General features: G+C 41.0%; 1 protein-coding gene across 2 annotated transcripts in view; it reads left to right on the top strand.

Annotated features, from left to right (window-relative positions):
• The first annotated feature begins 13234 nt into the window (after positions 1–13234).
• EDIL3 (EGF like repeats and discoidin domains 3) overlaps positions 13235–19619 on the top strand; it is a 431990-nt gene continuing 425605 nt past the window's right edge. The window contains exons 1-2 of one of the 2 annotated variants that reach the window (XM_082377943.1): positions 13235–14680; positions 15213–15429. In XM_082377943.1, the coding sequence (XP_082234069.1) occupies positions 15363–15429 (67 nt within the window). In that variant the 5' untranslated portion in view covers positions 13235–14680; positions 15213–15362. Of the gene's footprint in view, positions 14681–15134; positions 15430–19619 lie in introns of those variants that run through there. The other variant, XM_082377944.1, reaches the window with a different exon arrangement.

Raw genomic sequence — 19619 nt, 5'->3', positions numbered from 1 at the left:
GTTTGTGCATTTCTAAGAATCTGTCCATTTCTTCCAGGTTGTCCATTTTATTGGCATAGAGTTGCTTGTAGTAATCTCTCATGATCTTTTGTATTTCTGCAGTGTCAGTGGTTATTTCTCCTTTTTCATTTCTAATTCTATTGATCTGAGTCTTCTCCCTTTTTCTCTTGATGAGTCTGGCTAATGGTTTATCAATTTTGTTTATCTTCTCAAAGAACCAGCTTTTAGTTTCATTGATTTTTGCTATTGTTTCCTTCATTTCTTTTTCATTTATTTCTGACCTGATCTTTATAATTTCTTTCCTTCTGCTGGCTTTGGGGTTTTTTTGTTCTTCTTTCTCTAATTGCTTTAGGTGCAAGGTTAGGTTGTTTATTCGAGATGCTTCCTGTTTCTTGAGGTAGGCTTGTATTGCTATAAACTTCCCTCTTAGCACTGCTTTTGCTGCGTCCCATAGGTTTTGGGTCGTCGTATCTCCATTGTCGTTTATTTCTAGGTATTTTTTGATTTCCCCTTTGATTTCTTCAGTAATCACTTCATTATTAAGTAATGTATTGTGTAGCCTCCATGTGTTTGTATTTTTTACAGATCTTTTCCTGTAATTGATATCTAGTCTCATAGCGTTGTGGTCGGAAAAGATACTTGATACAATTTCAATTTTCTTAAATTTACCAAGGTTTGATTTGTGACCCAAGATATGATCTATCCTGGAGAATGTTCCATGAGCACTTGAGAAAAATGTGTATTCTGTTGTTTTTGGGTGGAATGTCCTATAAATATCAATTAAGTCCATCTTGTTTAATGTATCATTTAAAGCTTGTGTTTCCTTATTTATTTTCATTTTGGATGATCTGTCCATTGGTGAAAGTGGGGTGTTAAAGTCCCCTACTATGATTGTGTTGCTGTCGATTTCCCCTTTTATGGCTGTTAGTACTTGCCTTATGTATTGAGGTGCTCCTATGTTGGGTGCATAAATATTTACAATTGTTATACCTTCCTCTTGGTTCGATCCCTTGATCATTATATAGTGTCCTTCTTTGTCTCTTGTAATAGTCTTTATTTTAAAGTCTATTTTGTCTGATATGAGAATTGCTACTCCAGCTTTCTTTTGATTTCCATTTGCATGGAATATCTTTTTCCATCCCCTCACTTTCAGTCTGTATGTGTCTCTAGGTCTGAAGTGGGTCTCTTGTAGACAGCATATATATGGGTCTTGTTTTTGTATCCATTCAGCCAGCCTGTGTCTCTTGGTGGGAGCATTTAATCCATTTACATTCAAGGTAATTATCGATATGTATGTTCCTATTCCCATTTTCTTAAATGTTTTGGGTTTGTTATTGTAGGTGTTTTCCTTCTCTTGTGTTTCTTGCCTAGAGAAGTTCCTTTAGCATTTGTTGTAAAGCTGGTTTGGTAGTGCTGAACTCTCTCAGCTTTTGCTTGTCTGTAAAGGTTTTAATTTCTCCATCACATTTGAATGAGATCCTTGCTGGGTAGAGTAATCTTGGTTGTAGGTTCTTCTCCTTCATGACTTTAAGTATATCCTGCCACTCCCTTCTGGCTTGCAGAGTTTCTGCTGAAAGATCAGATGTTAACCTTATGGGGATTCCCTTGTGTGTTATTTGTTTTTTTTCCCTTGCTGCCTTTAATATGTTTTCCTTATATTTAATTTTTGACAGTTTGATTAATATGTGTCTTGGCGTGTTTCTCCTTGGGTTTATCCTGTATGGGACTCTCTGTGCTTCCAGGACTTGATTAACTATTTCCTTTCCCATATTAGGGAAGTTTTCAACTATAATCTCTTCAAATATTTTCTCAGTCCCTTTCTTTTTCTCTTCTTCTTCTGGGACCCCTATAATTCGAATGTTGGTGCGTTTAATGCTGTCCCAGAGGTCTCTGAGACTGTCCTCAGTTCTTTTCATTCTTTTTTCTTTATCCTGCTCTGCAGTAGTTATTTCCACCATTTTATCTTCCAGGTCACTTATCCTTTCTTCTGCCTCAGTTATTCTGCTATTGATCCCATCTAGAGTATTTTTAATTTCATTTATTGTGTTTTTCATCATTGCTTGATTCCTCTTTAGTTCTTCTACGTCCTTGTTAAATGCTTCTTGCATTTTGTCTATTCTATTTCCAAGATTTTGGATCATCCTTACTATCATTATTCTGAATTCTTTTTCAGGTAGACTACCTATTTCCTCTTCATTTGTTAAGTCTAGTGTGTTTTGACCCTGCTCCTTCATCTGCTGTGTGTTTTTCTGTCGTCTCATTTTGCTTTTCTTACTGTGTTTGGGGTCTCCTTATCACAGGTTGCAGGTTTGTAGTTCCCGTTGTTTTTGGTATCTGTCCCCAGTGGCTAAGGTTGGTTCAGTGGGTTGTGTAGGCTTCCTGGTGGAGGGAACTAGTGCCTGAGCTCTGGTGGATGAGGCTGGATCTTGTCTTTCTGGTGGGCACGTCCACGTCTGGTGGTGTATTTTGGGGTGTCTGTGGCCTTATTATGATTTTAGGCAGCCTCTCTGCTAATGGATGAGGCTGTGTTCCTGTCTTGCTAGTTGTTTGGCATAGGGTGTTCAGCACTGTAGCTTGTTGGTCATTGAGTGATGCTGGGTCTTGATGTTGAGATGGAGATCTCTGAGAGATTTTTGCCGTTTGGTATTACGTGGAGCTGGGAGGTCTCTTGTGGACCAGTGTCCTGAAGTTGGCTCTCCCACCTCCGAGGTACGGCCCTGATGCCTGGCTGAAGCACCAAGAGCCTTTCGTCCACACGGCTCAGAGTAAAAGGGAGAAAAAATAGAAAGAAAGAAACAAAGAAAGAAAGAAAGGTAGGAAGGAAGGAAGGAGGAAGGAAGGAAGGAAGGAAGGAAGGAAAGAAAGAAAGAAAGAAAGGAAAGAAAGAAGCTATAATATAGTGAAGTAAAATAAAGCTATTGTAAAGCAAAGCTATACAGACAAAATCTCCCCCAGAAGCATATACATATACACTCACAAAAAAAAAAGGAAAAGGGGAAAAATTAATATATCCTGCTCCCAAAGTCCACCTCCTGAATTTGGGATGATTCGTTGTCTATTCAGGTATTCAACAGATGTAGGCACATCAAGTTGTTTGTGGAGTTTTAATCCGCTTCTTCTGAGGCTGCTGGGACAGATTTCCCCTCCTCTTCTCTGTTCGCACAGCTCCTGGGGATCAGCTTTGGATTTGGACCCGCCTCTGCGTGTAGGTCGCCTGAGGGCGTCTGTTCCCCGCCCAGACAGGATGGGGTTAAAGGAGCAGCTGCTTCGGGGACTCTGGCTCGCCCAGGCCGCGGGGAGGGAGGGGTACGGAGGAGGCGGGGCGAGCCTGCGGCGTCAGAGGCCGGCGTGACGTTGCAGCAGCCTGAGGCGCGCAGTGCGTTCTCCCGGGGGATGTTGTCCCTGGATCACGGGACCCTGGCAGTGGCGGGCTGCACGGGCTCCCGGGAGGGGCGGTGTGGAGAGTGACCTGTGCTCGCACACAGGCTTCTTGGAGGCGGCAGCAGCAGCCCCAGCGTCTCACGCCCGTCTCTGGGGTCCGCGCTGATAGCCGCGGCTCGCGCCAGTTTCTGGAGTTCGTTTAGGCAGCGCTCTGAATCCCCTCTCCTTGCGCGCCACGAAACAAAGAGGCAAGAAAAAGTCTCTTGCCTCTTCGGCAGCTGCAGACTTTTTCCCGGTCTCCCTCCCAGCCAGCTGTGGTGCGCTAACCCCTTCAGGCTGTGTTCACGCCGCCAACCCCAGTCCTCTCCCTGCGATCCGATGGAAGCCTGAGCCTCCGCTCCCAGCCCCGCCCGCCCCAGCGGGGGAGCAGACAAGCCTCTCGGGCTGGTGAGTGCTGGTCAGCGCCGAGCCTCCGTGCGGGAAGTGCGGGAATCTCTCCACTTTGCCCTCCGCACCCCTGTGGCTGCGCTCTCCTCCGTGGCTCCGAAGCTTCCCCCCTCTGCCACCCGCAGTCTCTGCCCGCGAAGGGGCTCCTAGTGCGTGGAAATCTTTCCTCCTTCACAGCTCCCTCCCACTGGTGCAGGTGCCGTCCCTATTCTTTTGTCTCTGTTATTTCTTTTTTCTTTTGCCCTACCCAAGTACGGGGGGAGTTTCTTGCCTTTTGGGAGGTCTGACGTTTTCTGCCAGCGTTCAGTGGGTGTTCTGTAGGAGCAGTTCCACGTGTAGATGTATTTCTACTGTATCTGTGGGAAGGAAGGTGATCTCCGCGTCTTACTCTTCCGCCATCTTCTCTCCTCCCCAAGAATTCTTAATAGAGGCTTATTCTGAAGAATGAAATTTAATAAGCAGAAAATAATTAACAAAATATTTTTATTTTTAGGATGCAAGTGAAAAGCAGGCTAATGCCCACTTCTGATTTTTTTTCAATTTCTTCTCTCATGGTTGCTGAGGCTTCTGCTTCCTGTAACGTGCTCTTCAGGTGTTTCGCTGCCTAACTTCTGCTGAGTGTTCTGCTTCGGGCCCCTCTAGGACTATCCTCCACCCACCCACCCCTACCCCTCCCCATCACCAACCCCTCGCATTCCAGTGTGTACTCTGAGCTCCAGTTATCCAGATATCAGAAGGTATCCATGAGGATATCCTTAACCTTAGAGAGGAATACTTCTCCCTGTCTTTCCAGGAGGACGTTGCATTCCCTCCCCGCTTGCTCCACCCTCCTTTTCTACTTTGTCTTCAAAGAAGAGACAAAAATCAACCTAGAAATTAACTTCCTTTGTTAGACCTCTTAACCACAAAATTGTTTAAATGGACATAGGGACAGAATCACTACTCTTTTTAAAGATTTATACAAAGAGGTATGCTATATCTTCCTTCTCAGCCTCAGGTATTTGGGAGATTCCTGCAGGGGGCAGAGACTAGCCAGTTTATCATGTGCTTCTATCCGTTGCTCAGTTGCTCCCGTTTGCACACCTCTGGTGCTGTAGTCAGACTAGAATGCCACTGGAAGTTCATAGCATTGAGAGTTATTTAGATTTGCTTGGAAGTGCCAGACAAAGTAAATAGAATAAAAGGAATTATGAAGATTTCCAATTTCCTTTTCACCCCATACTGTGGGCTGAATGTAAGGCTTGGTCACTGTCAGGAAGTTATCTTTAATTCATAGATTTGTTTATTAAGGACTGACTGATCTTAGACATTAGAAAGCAACAATACTCTAGTCGTTACCCTGGGATGTCTATGAGTTGCTGCTTATTGCTCCCGTGGGAAGGAATCCTCAGCCAACAGTGCCAGCCACTGCCAGGAGCAGGGATTTAAGCTCCGTACTACTCACTTCCTCCACAAGACTGCCTTTTAGGGCAAAGGTGCCATCTGGGATTAGAAAAGGAGAGCTGTTTTATAGCACTAAAAAAGGATTTTACAGAACGAATTAGAAGCAAAAGGACTGGCCACCTCCCTTGTTAGGGATGTAAGCTATTCAGAGAATTCATAAGATTATTCTTCTGCATTTGAAAAAGAAAAATTAAAATAGCTAAAAGAAATATTATAGTAATACAAATATAAGTAAAGTAGAAAATAAAGCAGATAAAACAATAAAAGATTTTGCTATGGTTAAAAAATATTAAAGGTAAAGGGACTAGCAATTCCTTTTATTTTAAGGAAACTGGCTAAAAGTTGTAGATCAATAGTTTGTACTTAAGTTATCAAAACCAAGGCTCTTCCAAGCGGGAAATTTCTGGGCCTTTTCAGTCATTGCTCAAGGTTCCCAGGCAGTGTCAGGGACAGAACTGAGTCACCAGCTTGAGCCATAGCCCAGAGTGACACATTATTTAATATAGGAACGGAAAATGTTAAAATAATACAAGGGTGTTTTCAGCTGATGCTGAGTCAGATCATCATAGGCAATACTAGAAACATTTCCACCCCTCACGCTACACACTATTATGATGTATCCTACTCATATAGGAAGACTAGAAAATAGTTTACATATCAATATTCCTGTTAATTTTATTTTTAAAATTAGACAGATGCAATTTTAAAACTTTTTGGCAAGAGTACCTACCTTCCTTCCATCTGAGTACGCTTTTAATTTATTCATCTCCAGTTTGACAGTTTCAGGTATCCTCTAAACTCATCATTAAAAAAAACAAAAAATAAAGCCTGACTTTTAGGTTACTTGATAATCTCTACTTTCAAATTCATGTTAATTTTTTTCATTACATTATTTTATAGCAAACATTCAGGAATGTATTCCTTACAATAAAATGGTAAATAATAATTCAGCTAAGTGGAAAATTAATTTTTAAATTTTTTTATTGATGATTAGATAACTGAAGGCCCATATTACAATGGGTTTTTACTATATCAGCTGCAACTTTTCAATTTGAACTATCCATTTCATTATATTTCAGATCATAAATTGCATTACAAATCAAGTTGCATTGCTATGTATTATTCCTTAAGAAAAATATAATGATTAGAATCAAACTATAAATCTCTCAGTTCTCTAAGGATTTAGTGAGACAATGGTGAAATTTTGCTTCATAGTTTTTATATATGCTTTATGATTTTGTTCTTGAAAATAAAAGCTTCCCTATGAATTAAAGTTCCCAAGATCATCTAATAAAACAAAAAAGCCATGCTGCCATTGTGTTTTTAAAACCTTATTAAAAATCTTTTGGTTTATATTACTGTTTTGTTTTGCTCACCCTCAAAGGCATAAGGTCAAGATGTTATAATTTTCTTCACAGTGAGAAACATGATATTTCCTGAATCCTCCAATTTTAATATAGGCATTATGGTTTTGTATAGGTTTGTATGGGAAAAGTATGGGTTAAAAATATTTAATCTAGTATTTCATATTATGTTAATACAATAATAATTTAAGACAAATTACAACTTTAATATGAGAGATGCATGATATTTTATTTTAGTGAAGTATTTAAAATTACTATGTATGTTAGGGAATGTGCTAGGAGTATTTTGTGTTCAGATAAAAGTAACAGAATCAATGTCAATTTTAAACACATGAAATCAAATGTTATTCTCCCCATGGCTGAGGAAACATACCGTATTTCAAATTGCGTTTGCCAAAATACCATCTATTAAAATATATTCCATTTGAACTTTCTATTTTTTTTTTTTAAATGAACCAGTGATTGTGAAAATTTTTTACTGACAGAGTTTTCTCATTAAGTTGTAGTCTTTTGGAACCAGGAAAATCAAAGAAGATCTTATGTGTTCATTTGTTTATGGAGACAGAAACATTTTTCTCTAAGTTTCATTTAGTTTTGGTCCAACTACTATGTTTGATGTATCAAACCAGAAGTCTTGTATATTTTAAATAAATAAATATCTGGAGGGAAAAAGAGAGGGAAATGCCAGTGAAAACTAGATAAAAGAGGAAATAGTCTAAAATTGTACTTTGGACTGTTATACTATGATTTCCCCCCAGTTAACCATATATTTAAATAGCTATGGATATGGTGGGCACAAAAGAATTTTTTATCATTTTGTTTTAAATCAGAAGACATACATTGCATTCCAGATTTCTGTCAAATGCAACCTCAAATTTTATGACATCCAATCCTGCCGAATCTTCACAAGCCTCTCTTGCTAATGAAAACATAATTTTTCTTTTTATCATATCCTGTACATTCATGAACACTTATTTCCTTTCTACACTGACAGTACTGTCTTCACCCCTTAAAGTAATTTTTCGAGCAAATGTTGGTATATAGAAAATGACTGTACCACCTGACCTGGACCCAGGAGACCAGAGGCCATGTGCTGTGCCATAAAAGGTCACTAGAATGGTCTCATCAGAGTCAGGAACAGTGTAAGTGTGTCCATTTATTTAGCATTTATTTGGCAGCAGTTACAACAATTTCATGGGGAAAAGAAATAAGTATGAAAATCTGAAAAAGGGGTAAAACTAATATTATTTTCAGATGATATAATTGTATATGTGAAAAATCCAAGAGTAAACTAAAAAAACTGATAAACAGTAAAAGACTTTAATAAAGTGACTATAACATAAGTATACACATACACACACACACACACACACAAATAGCCTTCTTATAAACAGCCAGTTACAAAATATAACTGAAAAAAACCATTTAAATAAGTACGTAAAAATATTAAATACCTATGGGGCTTCCCTGGTGGCCCAGTGGTTAAGAATCTGCCTGCAAGTGCAGGGGACACGGGTTCGAGCCCTGGTGCAAGAAGATCCCACATGCCGCAGAGCAACTAAGCCCATTCACCACAACTACTGAGCCTGTGCTCTAGAGGCCGCAAGCCACAACTACTGAGCCCATGTGCCACAACTACTCAAGCCCACGTGCCTAGAACCCGTGCTCCGCAACAAGAGAAGCCACCGCAATGAGAAGCCTGTGCACCGCAACGAAGAGTACCCCCCGTTCGACACAACTAGAGAAAGCCCGAGCACAGCAACAAAGACCCAACACAGCCAAAAATAAATAAATTAATTAATTAATTAATTAATTAATTAAAAAATAAAAATAAATTTCAGTTGAGTAAGAATTGTAAATACACACATGAAAACATAATATCCATAAAAGTACTATGAAAAAATATATGAGAATATGTTTATAAACTCAGAATGGTGAGGGTCTATCTTAGCAAAAAAATAAAACCTAGAAATCATAAAGCAAAGGTGGTTAAATTTCATCACTCCAAATATAAAACATTTTAGCACAGCAAAATCAAACAAAGCAGCTGTAAACTAGCTGGATAAATTGTTTGTCATACATATGACACACAGTGGGCTAACTTCTTTATTATATGCAGATTACCAATCAAGAAAAGGGTCAGCAACTCAGTAGAAAAAAGAGCAAAACACATGAAATGTAGGTAACATAAAGAAAATGTAAATTATTTTTAAGTATATGAAAAGTTGCTAAAACCACTCAAAAAATATTCAAAACCATGAGATACCACTTTTCATCTGCAAGATTGAGAAGACCGCAAATTGCAAACACATTGTATCATCCAAGATGTAAGGAAGACAAGTTCTCTGATGTATTATAGGTGGAAGGATGAATTCATACATCCTTTATGAATGGCAGTATGGCAATATCTACCACAATTTTATTTTATTTTTTATTTATTTTTTAAACAATCATTTCTTTTTTTTATAAATTTATTTTATTTATTTATTTATTTTTGGCTGTGTTGGGTCTTCGTTGCTGTGTGCGGGCTTTCTCTAGTTGCGGCGAGAGGGGGCTACTCTTTGTTGCGGTGCGCGGGCTTCTCATTGTAGTGGCTTCTCTTGCTGCGGAGCACGGGCTCTAGTTGTGTGGGCTTCAATAGTTGTGGCACATGGGCTTCAGTAGTTGTGGTGCATGGGCTTAGTTGCTCCGCAGCATGTGGGATCTTCCCGGACCAGAGCTCCAACCCGTGTCCCCTGCATTGGCAGGAGGATTCTTAACCACTGTGCCACCAGGGAAGTCCCACAATTTTCACCCAACAATGCCACTTCAAGCAGTCTATTCTAATGAGTTTATCTTGCACATGTGTGTAAGGTGTGCATTCACTGCAACATTGCTTGCAATCACAAAAGATTGGAAAGAAATGTCTATCAAAAAGGATTTGTGTTATGCAAATACTATGCCAGTCTTTGATGCAACTTCAGAAATATATAATTTTTGGTGAAAAAAATGTAAGATACATAATGTTTGTATAATTTAGCAATTTTTTTCAAAAGCATGTGTACAATACTCTATATACACACATGTGCACAGGTGTGTGTTTGTATGTGTGTACGTATATATACACATATCTTTTGAAAGATACACAGCAATAGCTACTAGCTACCAGCTGTTGGCCCTGGGGAAGCATCCCTGTGTAAGGAGGGAATGTCATCAAGAAGGAAACCTTTATTTCTCTGTACACCCACTTGTACCTTTGAGCTTTTATTATGTGCATGTATTAGTTATTTAAAAAATATTTTAGGGAGCTGAAAACTAAGTCGCTCAATGGATTGAGCAGGAAACTGGAGGGAAGTAATTAGAGGCCAGAAATTTCTCTTACCAGGGTCAGACCCTGAAGGCAAAGGCTCACCCCTGTGTAATGGGCCTGCATATGTTCTGGAAACAGCATCCATCAGGGAATCAAGCAGGGAAATACTGGGAACTCTGAATTTGGTATAACATGTGTATTTTTAAAAATGAATTTTCCCTAGTGTTCATAGTGGAAAGACTGAAGAAGTTTAGAACATAACATTCAGCTATATCCAGGGAATGCAGTTATCTTCATGGCAAGATCCGTTTGTAATTATTTGGAAAGATAAGGCTAGCACCAATGAAACAACTAGAAAAAAATAAGGAGTACTAATTCTAAGAAATCGTTGTTCTGTGGTGCTGGAATAATTTGGGTGGTCTGACAGGGAGACAGGAATTCAGCTAGTAGAATTTGTAAGAAGTCCTTTCAGATCGGGGCAACAGCATGAACAGAGGACTGGAGTAAAGAATTAGCTTGGTGTTTATGGAGAGCAATGGAAAAAAGTGTTATGAGTTATGCAAATATTTTAGAAAATTTTAAAATGTACTTGGAACTCTACACTCAAGCAGAGTATACTCTAAAATGATAAATCAAGGTCAAAGAGAATGCAGACGGTACTAAAAAAATGACAATTACAATTATAGACACTTAAATTGAAAATATAAATGATCCTTGGTTTCCTCAACTGTTAAATAGAAATAATACTAATATTTACTTCATAAATGTTGTTGGGATGACTTAGTGAAGCAATATATTTAAAGATGCATTAGTGCTTAGCATACAGCTGACCCTCCATGATTTTTACCAGTAGAGTAAAGTGGTTTCCGGATTCAGACTGACACTGACCTGAGACCATAGGCAATTTATGTAACCAACCTGTGCCGCATTCCTTCTCTCTAAAAAAGGGATGATGATAGTGACTCACTGTATTACTTTTCTCTTGCTGCTTAACAAGTTATCACAAGTTTAGCAGTTTAAAGTACCAATTTATGAGCCCACAGTTCTGTAAGTCAGAAGTCCAGGTGGGCTTGACTGGGTTTTCTGCTTTGGATCCCACAATACTGAGATTTTAATTCAGAGGCATTTGGGATATTAAAGAAAATAGAGTTTTCGAAATGCAAAATAAAGTTTTTAAGCACAAAATGATTTTTAAAATTAATAGTAGTACTGAGTGTAATTTGATCAAATAATCTAAGACGCTTCCTATATCTAGTTTATTTATAAATATCTTTCAATAATTACAGGAATACAAAATGCTACCTTTATTTGCTGATTGACAAATTAAAAGATGAGTTAAAAAAATTTTTTCCAGATAATTTAACGGGGATGGGGGATGGGAAATTGAGATAATCAGCTATTGAGGAAAATTCTTTTGGAATTCTGTATGTGATTATTGTCTCCGTCGTCGTCGTCATCATCATCATCATCATCATCATCACCATCACCATCACCACCACCGTGTGCCCACTACTGGCCTAGGCCCTTTTTTACCACTATGAGTTTGACACTATTACTAATTCCATCTTACAGATAAGAATATTGAGACTTGGCGATTAACTGAATTGCCTATGTTAAGAGTTAAAGTGGTAGAGACAGACAATTCAGACATTTTCTGTTCCAGAATCTAAACAAGGAGCCAATAAGAATAGTTCTTGAAAACTAGTAGACTTTCCACAGTCTCTTTTTTGTTTGTTTTGCTGATACTTTATTCTGCTTTATTTTCAGACAACATTTCCCAAGTTATTTTCCTTATAGTGCTAAATACAATATGTTAACAGGTGTGCAGAGAAAAAGCTTACCTTAGTTAAAAAAAAAAAACAAAAAAAACCCCACAAACTTTGTAAAATGCTGGATTAACACTTTTGAAAAAGTTTCTTAATCACAGGACCTTTCAAAGTTTTTAATATGCTAACATTCACCATGAATCTTTAAGAGGCTGCTTTGATTGGCGATGTTTCCCAAAATTATTTGACTATGAAACTTTTTTTTTCCCCATTAACATCTTGGGGAAAGTAAGCCTGCAGAAAATATTTTGGGACCTGCTGTCTTCAAGTGATGTATAGATTCATTTTTTTTTTTTTTTAATTTATTTGTTATTTATTTATTATTTATTTTTGGCTGTGTTGGGTCTTCGTTTCTGTGCGAGGGCTTTCTCTAGTTGCGGCAAGTGGGGGCCACTCTTCATCGCGATGCGCGGGCCTCTCACTATCGCGGCCTCTCTTGTTGCGGAGCACAGGCTCCAGACGCGCAGGCTCAGTAGTTGTGGCTCACGGGCCTAGTTGCTCCGCGGCATGTGGGATCCTCCCAGACCAGGACTCGAACCCATGTCCCCTGCATTGGCAGGCAGATTCTCAACCACTGTGCCACCAGGGAAGCCCTACAGATTCATTTTTGATGGTCTAGGCATATATTTGGAGAAGCTATAAAACTGTAGGTTGGATCATATGTGATTAGTAAAGGTCCTTTTGCACTTTATGTGAGGTAAAAATTCTTAACAGAATTTCACCCTTTTTCTTTTCCTTTTATAAAATGTCTATTTCTTGTGGTCCTTTAACATTTCTTATATTCCACTTCTGGACAGGCTGTATATGAGTTTAGTAAGAGTGAAATGAGTCCTATAACTGTAAATTAGGTAAAGTGCCTGGAATTTTCAAAATGAAAGGCTTATTAGTACATGATGATTATCAATAAGTGAGGGAAAAGGGGTAACTATGTACAGGGAGGTATGAATCTAAGATTATGTACCAAATTTAGATTGGAAATGGGACTTAAGAAAGTAGAGGTATTAAACTGGCAACATATTTTACAAGTCGACTACCAGGTAATACAGAATGGCATTTATAGTCACAATTCTAGGCATTTGGTCATAGAATATGAATTTTAGTGTAGTTTTATGCTCTCCTGGAGTTTTTTTTTTTTTTAAGAACTTAAACTAAAAGAAAGAAAATTTTAGTAACATACACTGTTGCCAAAAAAATTATTTAACTTTCTAACATGCCTACTGAGGTCATATATTGTCAGAAAAGTGGAAATAAACAGGGAATAAATAGGAAAATAGACAAAACTCTTGGCACACTTTTTTCTTTAATATCACAGAGTCATTGGTTTCTGATTTGATTTTATTATTTATTTATTTATTTTAATTTTCTTGGAGTGTAGTCGATTTACAATGTCTTGTTAGTTTCAGGTGTACAGCAAAGTGATACAGTTATACAAATACATATATTCATTCTTTTTTAGACTCTTTTCTCATATAGGTTATCATAGAATATTGAGTAGACCTCCCTGCGCTATACAGTAGGTCCTTGTTGGTTACCTATCATATATATAGTAGTGTGTGTCTGTTTGTTTTTGAGATTTAGTACTATGTTTTAGAAATAATACCTTAAAACTAATATTAAACATCTCACTTCAAAAAGTTAGAGATACTTTATGATGGACGTGCCACCACATGACTGATAAAAAGCATACTTTTAAAATTAAGTTACAGTGATGTGACAGAAAGTTGGAATTTGCTTGTTTAAAACTGCTTTGCTGCAGCTCTGGACAGTGGTACCTTACACTAACATCTGTGGCTTTAAGCAAGAAAACAGAATGTAAATAAATGATTCTTCCCCTTTCCCTTAGCAAAATCATTTTTAAAAAAATGTTCTTGTACCCCCACCAAACATGAGATCTGAACAAACCTTGTTTTCAAATAATTTTTGTTGTTGCTGTTGTTTTTTTGTTTGTTTGCCAGCGGTACCTTAACTTCTCGATGGCAGTATGCAATGTTATTTTTCCATCAGCCTTACATCCTTGATCTCACTTCAAATTCCAAAGGAAGGTAGAAATTGAAGTTTAAAGGACTCAAGGAGGCAAAAGGAGATGAATTGCATGACCAATTGTCCTCTGCTATCCTTTTCTTAGTACGTTCTCCTTTCAAATCTTTGCCTTCAAGAATGTTTCCTTCAATGTTTCTTTGTTGGTGTTTCTGTCTCCCTCCCTACCTCCCTCTCTAGAAGGAAAAAAAAAAAAAAAGGCTGTTTTTCATTTTGGTACCTGCAACTGCCAGAGCTGAATCCAGGTACCCTAAGCAAATACTTTAAATAGAAAACAGAGGAGAAAACACTATTGTAAGCCATGGGCTGTAGTTTGGTTCAGCCACTTTGACTGCAAAAGCCAGTCAATTTATATTGCTTTTGGTGGGTAGCAGCGAAATTTGATCTACCATGGTGATGCTTCAAGAATCTGTCTTTGCCTTTTATTTTCTTGCACGGTCCCCAAACTCGCCCTACTATTTCTCATCTGAAACAGATGTCCTCCTTGAGGAGATGTATGCCTCCCACTGGCTTGCTCTGTGCCTTCACCTTTTTGCCCCGGTGGACAGATGAGCCCACAGGGCTCTCTCCCCAACCCTAGAGCCAACCAAAGTGCAGCCAGAACAGCAGCAGAGCAGCCCTGTCTCAGCTGATTAGAGTCTGGCTGCTGACCACGTTGCATTTCCTGGAATCCGGGACAATTCACTTTGCAGCGTTCTGTCTCTCGGGCAGCTTTGTGCCCCAAGAGCCACTTTTCAAAATCTCTTGACTTCTTTTTCTGGCTATACTGAGAACGGGACTTCAGGGGATTCCTTAACGTGGTTAATTATAAAGTCAGTGCTGGAAACCAAGAGAATCTCAGACACCAAGGGTTGCTTCCCTTAACCCCGGAGTCTCTGGCGTGTGTGCAGAAGGTACAGGCACTGTAGGAACTTCAGAGGTGGTGGCAGGTGCCAGGGTGTGGCTGCAGCTGTCTCCCTTTTCTCTTCCAGCAGAAGGAGCCACCTCCGGGGGGTGGGGGGAGAAAGAGGGGGAGGCCGCCGGAGGGAATAGGAAGGAGGGGCGCGCGGGGCGGGCGGGCGCCTGCGAGGCTCAAGCTCACACGCACGCCGCCTCTGTTTGTACACAGTGCGCTCTCGGCTCGCTCCCTCGCTCCCCGCCTGCTCACGCTTCATTGTTCTCTTAAGTCAGAAGCCCCGCAGCCGGCCGCGGCGGCGCGAGCAGAGCACGCAGTCTGCGGGTCCGCCAGCGCGGGTGACCCCGAGCCGCCGCCGGAGCCGGCGCCCGGCCCCGCCCGCCGCGCCTCGCCTGGGACCCACCCGCAGAGGAGGCTGAGCCCGCTGGCGACTCCCCGGAGCTCGCCCACCTCCCAGCGCCCCGGAGCGCAGGCAAAAGGGGAAGAAAGATTCCTCCCTTTGCTCACCACTCTTTCTTGCTCTCTCCAAGAATTTGTTTAAGGAGACGCTGCAGGAAAAAAGACATCTTCTTGAATCCTCTGTCGGGGCGGGGTCTGCCGCTGCCCTGCGGTGCCACCTCAGCGACACTACCCTCCACTAGGACCCCTGACCGGCGGGGTCACGTCCGAGAGACGGGATCATGAAGCGCTCGGTGGCTGCTTGGCTCCTGGTTGGGCTCAGCCTTGGTGTCCCTCAGTTCTGCAAAGGTGAGGCGACGGCCCCGGGCGCCGGTTGCGGGACAGGCAGAGAGTCCCCTGGGAAACGCTGCGCAGGGGGCTGGAGGAGGTCCCCCGGGCGCTCCAGGGGTGGCGAGCGCCGTGGGCAGCACCGAGGAGGCTGCGCCCTGCCCTGCGTGCCCAGGAAAAGTGCTCGCAAAGTCAGAGCGGAGTGTGCGGGGCTGAGCCGGGAAGAGGGTGTGGGGTACCCAGATGAGATCGAGGAAGGACGGGGTCGCAGGGGAGGCGGGAGGGGAACCAGATCTTGCACGGCTTACTTGGCCCCGGGTAGCCACGCGAACCCTCCCTGGGCAGTGTGGGTGATGCCGGCTCCCGGCTCCAGACGGGGCTTTCGCTGGGGAGCGAGGGAAGCGAGCGTGCCCCGGGAGTGGAGTAGTGGAAAGGGGAAGAGGCTGGAGTGCCACTGGGCTGTCCGCCTCCAGGGTGCTGTGCTCTGGTGCCCGGCCCACGCCAAGCAGTTTGCAAATCCGAACCCGGTGCTGGGAGTTTGGGCGGTGGGTGCGGTGGAGACGGGTCTGATAAGTCAGTTCGGCTTTCTCCCATCTCCCCATCCTGGAGGCGCAGCACCAATAGCAGAAAAACCCCAGGAACCCGCCCTTCCTCTAGCCCAAAGGGCCTCAAGGTTTGCTTAAGCATTCCCTCCTGGTAGGAGCCTAACTCTTGGTAATAAGGAATCTTGCGTTGCAAGACTACCCTGGCGCCCCCGCCCAAGAGCGGAAAAGTTGTAAGAGGTGGTCTGGTGGTGGTTTTCATGAATTGCATGAAATAAACCAGTCTGTTAAAAAAAAAAAACAAAAAAAAAAAAACCACAGGACTTTGAGGAGTCTCCCGCTGAGTCGCGTAGTCGGCTTCCAGGTCCCTGGGAAGGATGGCCTGTCAGGACAAGCCTTGGTCTTGGTTCCATCTACGCTCGCGCTGGGGTTGAAGTTGGCGCCTGGAAAGGGCAGGGGGAACTGCAGGGACTCTGGGTAGGTTGCTCGAGGCGGACCCGAGTCCCTTCTGCGCCCACATATACAGGCGGCTCCTTCTGTGTGTTCAGTGGGTAATGAAACCCTCCGCAGGCTGCTTCAAGTGGAGAGCTGAGTGCACTACAGGGTTTAAAATGCTGTGCCTCTCGAAAACGGTGGCTGGATTTACAAATGCATTGACTCACATCCATTTGAGATTAGACGCTGAATGAATATTCTACACCATTCATCCATGCACCCATCCGTCTGTTTGTTTCACAGGAAAATTGTGAACTCTTGGGCTACTATTTGCCTAAGAAGCCGGGTGTTCCTGGCCAGATGCCCTCGGTGCCCTACCAGTAGCTATCCAGGCCGCACCTTTCCTCGGCCTCCCTCCCTCCCCCAGAACGTGGCTATTTCCCCCTGCGAGTAGGTGTGTGCCTCGCCCGCGTTTACTATGTGCCCTTCCAGTTATCAGGCAGCGGCCGCCAGCCGCTCCACTGAAGGTTAAGGAATGGTAATGGCTCTGTAGTTGCACCGCGGACTGCCCCAGCTATAGGAAAAGGACAGTGCTTCCACTGCCGATATTTCTCCTTTCTTTCATTTCCCGTCTGGATTCCTTCTGCACTTTGATCCCTCAGCACGAAAGGAGGGGGAGAACGGCAGGCATTCCCCTCCCCTCCTCCTTTCCCCGCCTCCGTTCCCACCCCAAACCGAAAACACACACTCACCCACTCACAGGCACCTACTCCTTGACACCATCGCCTCCATCATCGGTCCTGGCACCTAGGCGGAGGGCGGCGCAGGTGGAGGAGGAGAAAGTGTATCTAACCTGTGTACCGCGCTAGCCTCCCTAGGTCTGGTTGCTGGAGCCCTCGGGCGCGCGGTGAGTCCCGTCTCGCTGCAGCCCGAAGCTCTGCTGTCTAAAGATACACATGCCTAGGGCACAGCTTACTCCGCCAGGCAATCCAACCTTGGTGTGTTGCCTGGGCTCTCTTTCCGTCCCCTAGACAATGCTGGGCAGTGTGTACTCCACATTCTTCCGTAGATTTCTCTTTTTATCCAGACAGCCTGTGAGGAGAGGGATAGGAAAGAAATGGACCATTTTCCACGAGCTCTTTTTGTTAAACTTGCACCTTTCTAATTTATTCTCCCTCAGCTCTGCAGAAAGGCAGAGTACAGCTTGCGTGACATCTCCAAACAATTAAACTTTGAGCAAACTTATTGAGACCAGTGTTGACGATGAGAATTTCCCTTGCACCTCTCCCACCCCACCTCCCCAGATATCATTTGTCTAATGTACGTTTTATAAATTGGTGTTTCCCTGTATGGGTTGCAATTTACGCGTATTAATGACTGGGATTTGATAGGGACATGTAATTCCTTTTCTTAGTCGTTTTTATTTTAAAATTAAACCAATGGATCAGTCAGATTGAATATTTCATTAACTCTTAAATTATTCATTGTTATGGGTTGCTCTAAAAAATCCAATTACATGCATACAGTTGCAGCAAGCACGTGACATCTTATGCAATCTGTTCCTGTGCTTGCAGTTTGTGTCTGAAGTCTTTAAGCAAATGGCACTGTTTAAAAACGTCTAGACATGTCCTAAATACTATGAAATCATTGGCGTTCGCATTTCCTTTTTTAATCAATGGCGATTTTTAGTTAATTCTACATGGGGATCAATTAGTACCTGAACAGTCTCACTCGAGGTAAAAGCACCCATGCTTCTATGATTAGTATAGCAATACTGATGCTGAAATAACAGGCTACTGTACTTTAAAAAAATTATTACACATTAGTGTCTTCATTACTTGACTTACATGATCATTAATTTTATACTTTAAAAATAAATGCTAGCTGCAGATTCCAGGTGAAACATTAAAAAAAATAATTTTGAAACACTGAATTAAAAATAATAAGTAATTGAAGATAAAGTATCCTGCTGGTACAGTTTGACACTAATGCAAAGCCCTGACCACTGTTATGATGCAAAACACATTTTTTCCCTTTTGGTCCTAAAGAAATTTTTTTCTAATTATTTTTGAAATATTTTCTTAGAATTGAAATGTATTTTTGTTTTAAATTTATATTGTTTGGGGAAAACATTTATAATAATACAAATTAAGGGTTACAAAAATTGAAATGGTCTGTTCTCCCCTCTGTAGTCTTGAATTTACAAAGATCTTCAAAACCAGGCAAATGTATTTTACTTCTGAGCTCTTCTCTAAATTAAAACTCTCTTGTATTTTTCTCAAATATCTTAAGATCAGTGTTTATATAAAACATGTATTCAGGATGTAGGGTATTTTTAATAAATATTTTCATAAAATTTTCCTTTTTTGTCAGATACATATGATTTTTCCTTCTCACAAAATGAGAATACCATATACATGACTAGACTAAAAAAGCTTGGTTGCTCAAAACCATTACAAAGTATAAATTTGACAGTTTTTAGACTCTAAATTAGTAGTCCACACTCTTAATTTCACTGATATTAATTAAGATAAAAATTTTAATTAGGTAATTTATTTTTAAAACTTTTCATCTTTTGAAGGGTTTTGAATAATGGGATGGACTGTATATGTTATCATTTGTGTACAGTTTTGAAAACCCGCCTGATCTGAGAGTTTCCTAAAGCCTAAGAAAGTAATTCTGATATTTGTTGTTTACCGAACATACTTGCAGGCACCAATAGCTTTGAGTATCATTTATGATGTAGTAGGTTCATTATATTCCTTGCCAAATAAACCCACGAAAAACAGTGCAGGTTTCAGAACTCAGTTCAAATCAGAGTAAATCAGAACGCTTGGGTACTGAGAAACAAACAGCAAATTTTGTAATCAGTTTACTCCTATGAGTTTATATGAGTTTGAGTTTATTTCCTAAGTAGTTTGCAAACTGATGTTATTATGATGAAAAAAAAAATAGTAGAAAACCAAAGCCAAGCCATTCCTATTACTTCTTACCTGTCTTAAGGAAGATGTCTAGCATGTTTTTGTTTTTGTTTTTTAAATCACAGCCCTTATAATGATTATAATATCTTTTGGTTAATCAAAGCAAACATGTATTTATATATAAAGACTTAAGTTGTTGGCTATGTGAAATGGATTATTGAAAATTTTCTCATGGTTGTGTGATAATGCTAAAAATTAAGTACTATAAATACTCACACTGAATGAATTACCCCTTAATTGTTACTGAAAATAC

The sequence above is a fragment of the Balaenoptera borealis genome, assembly GCF_965194805.1.
Source record: "Balaenoptera borealis genome assembly, chromosome: 2".
In the NCBI taxonomy this organism is placed as follows: domain Eukaryota; kingdom Metazoa; phylum Chordata; class Mammalia; order Artiodactyla; family Balaenopteridae; genus Balaenoptera; species Balaenoptera borealis.
Note: the sequence above shows the minus strand (reverse complement) of the source record. Positions and strands in the feature narration are given on the sequence as shown.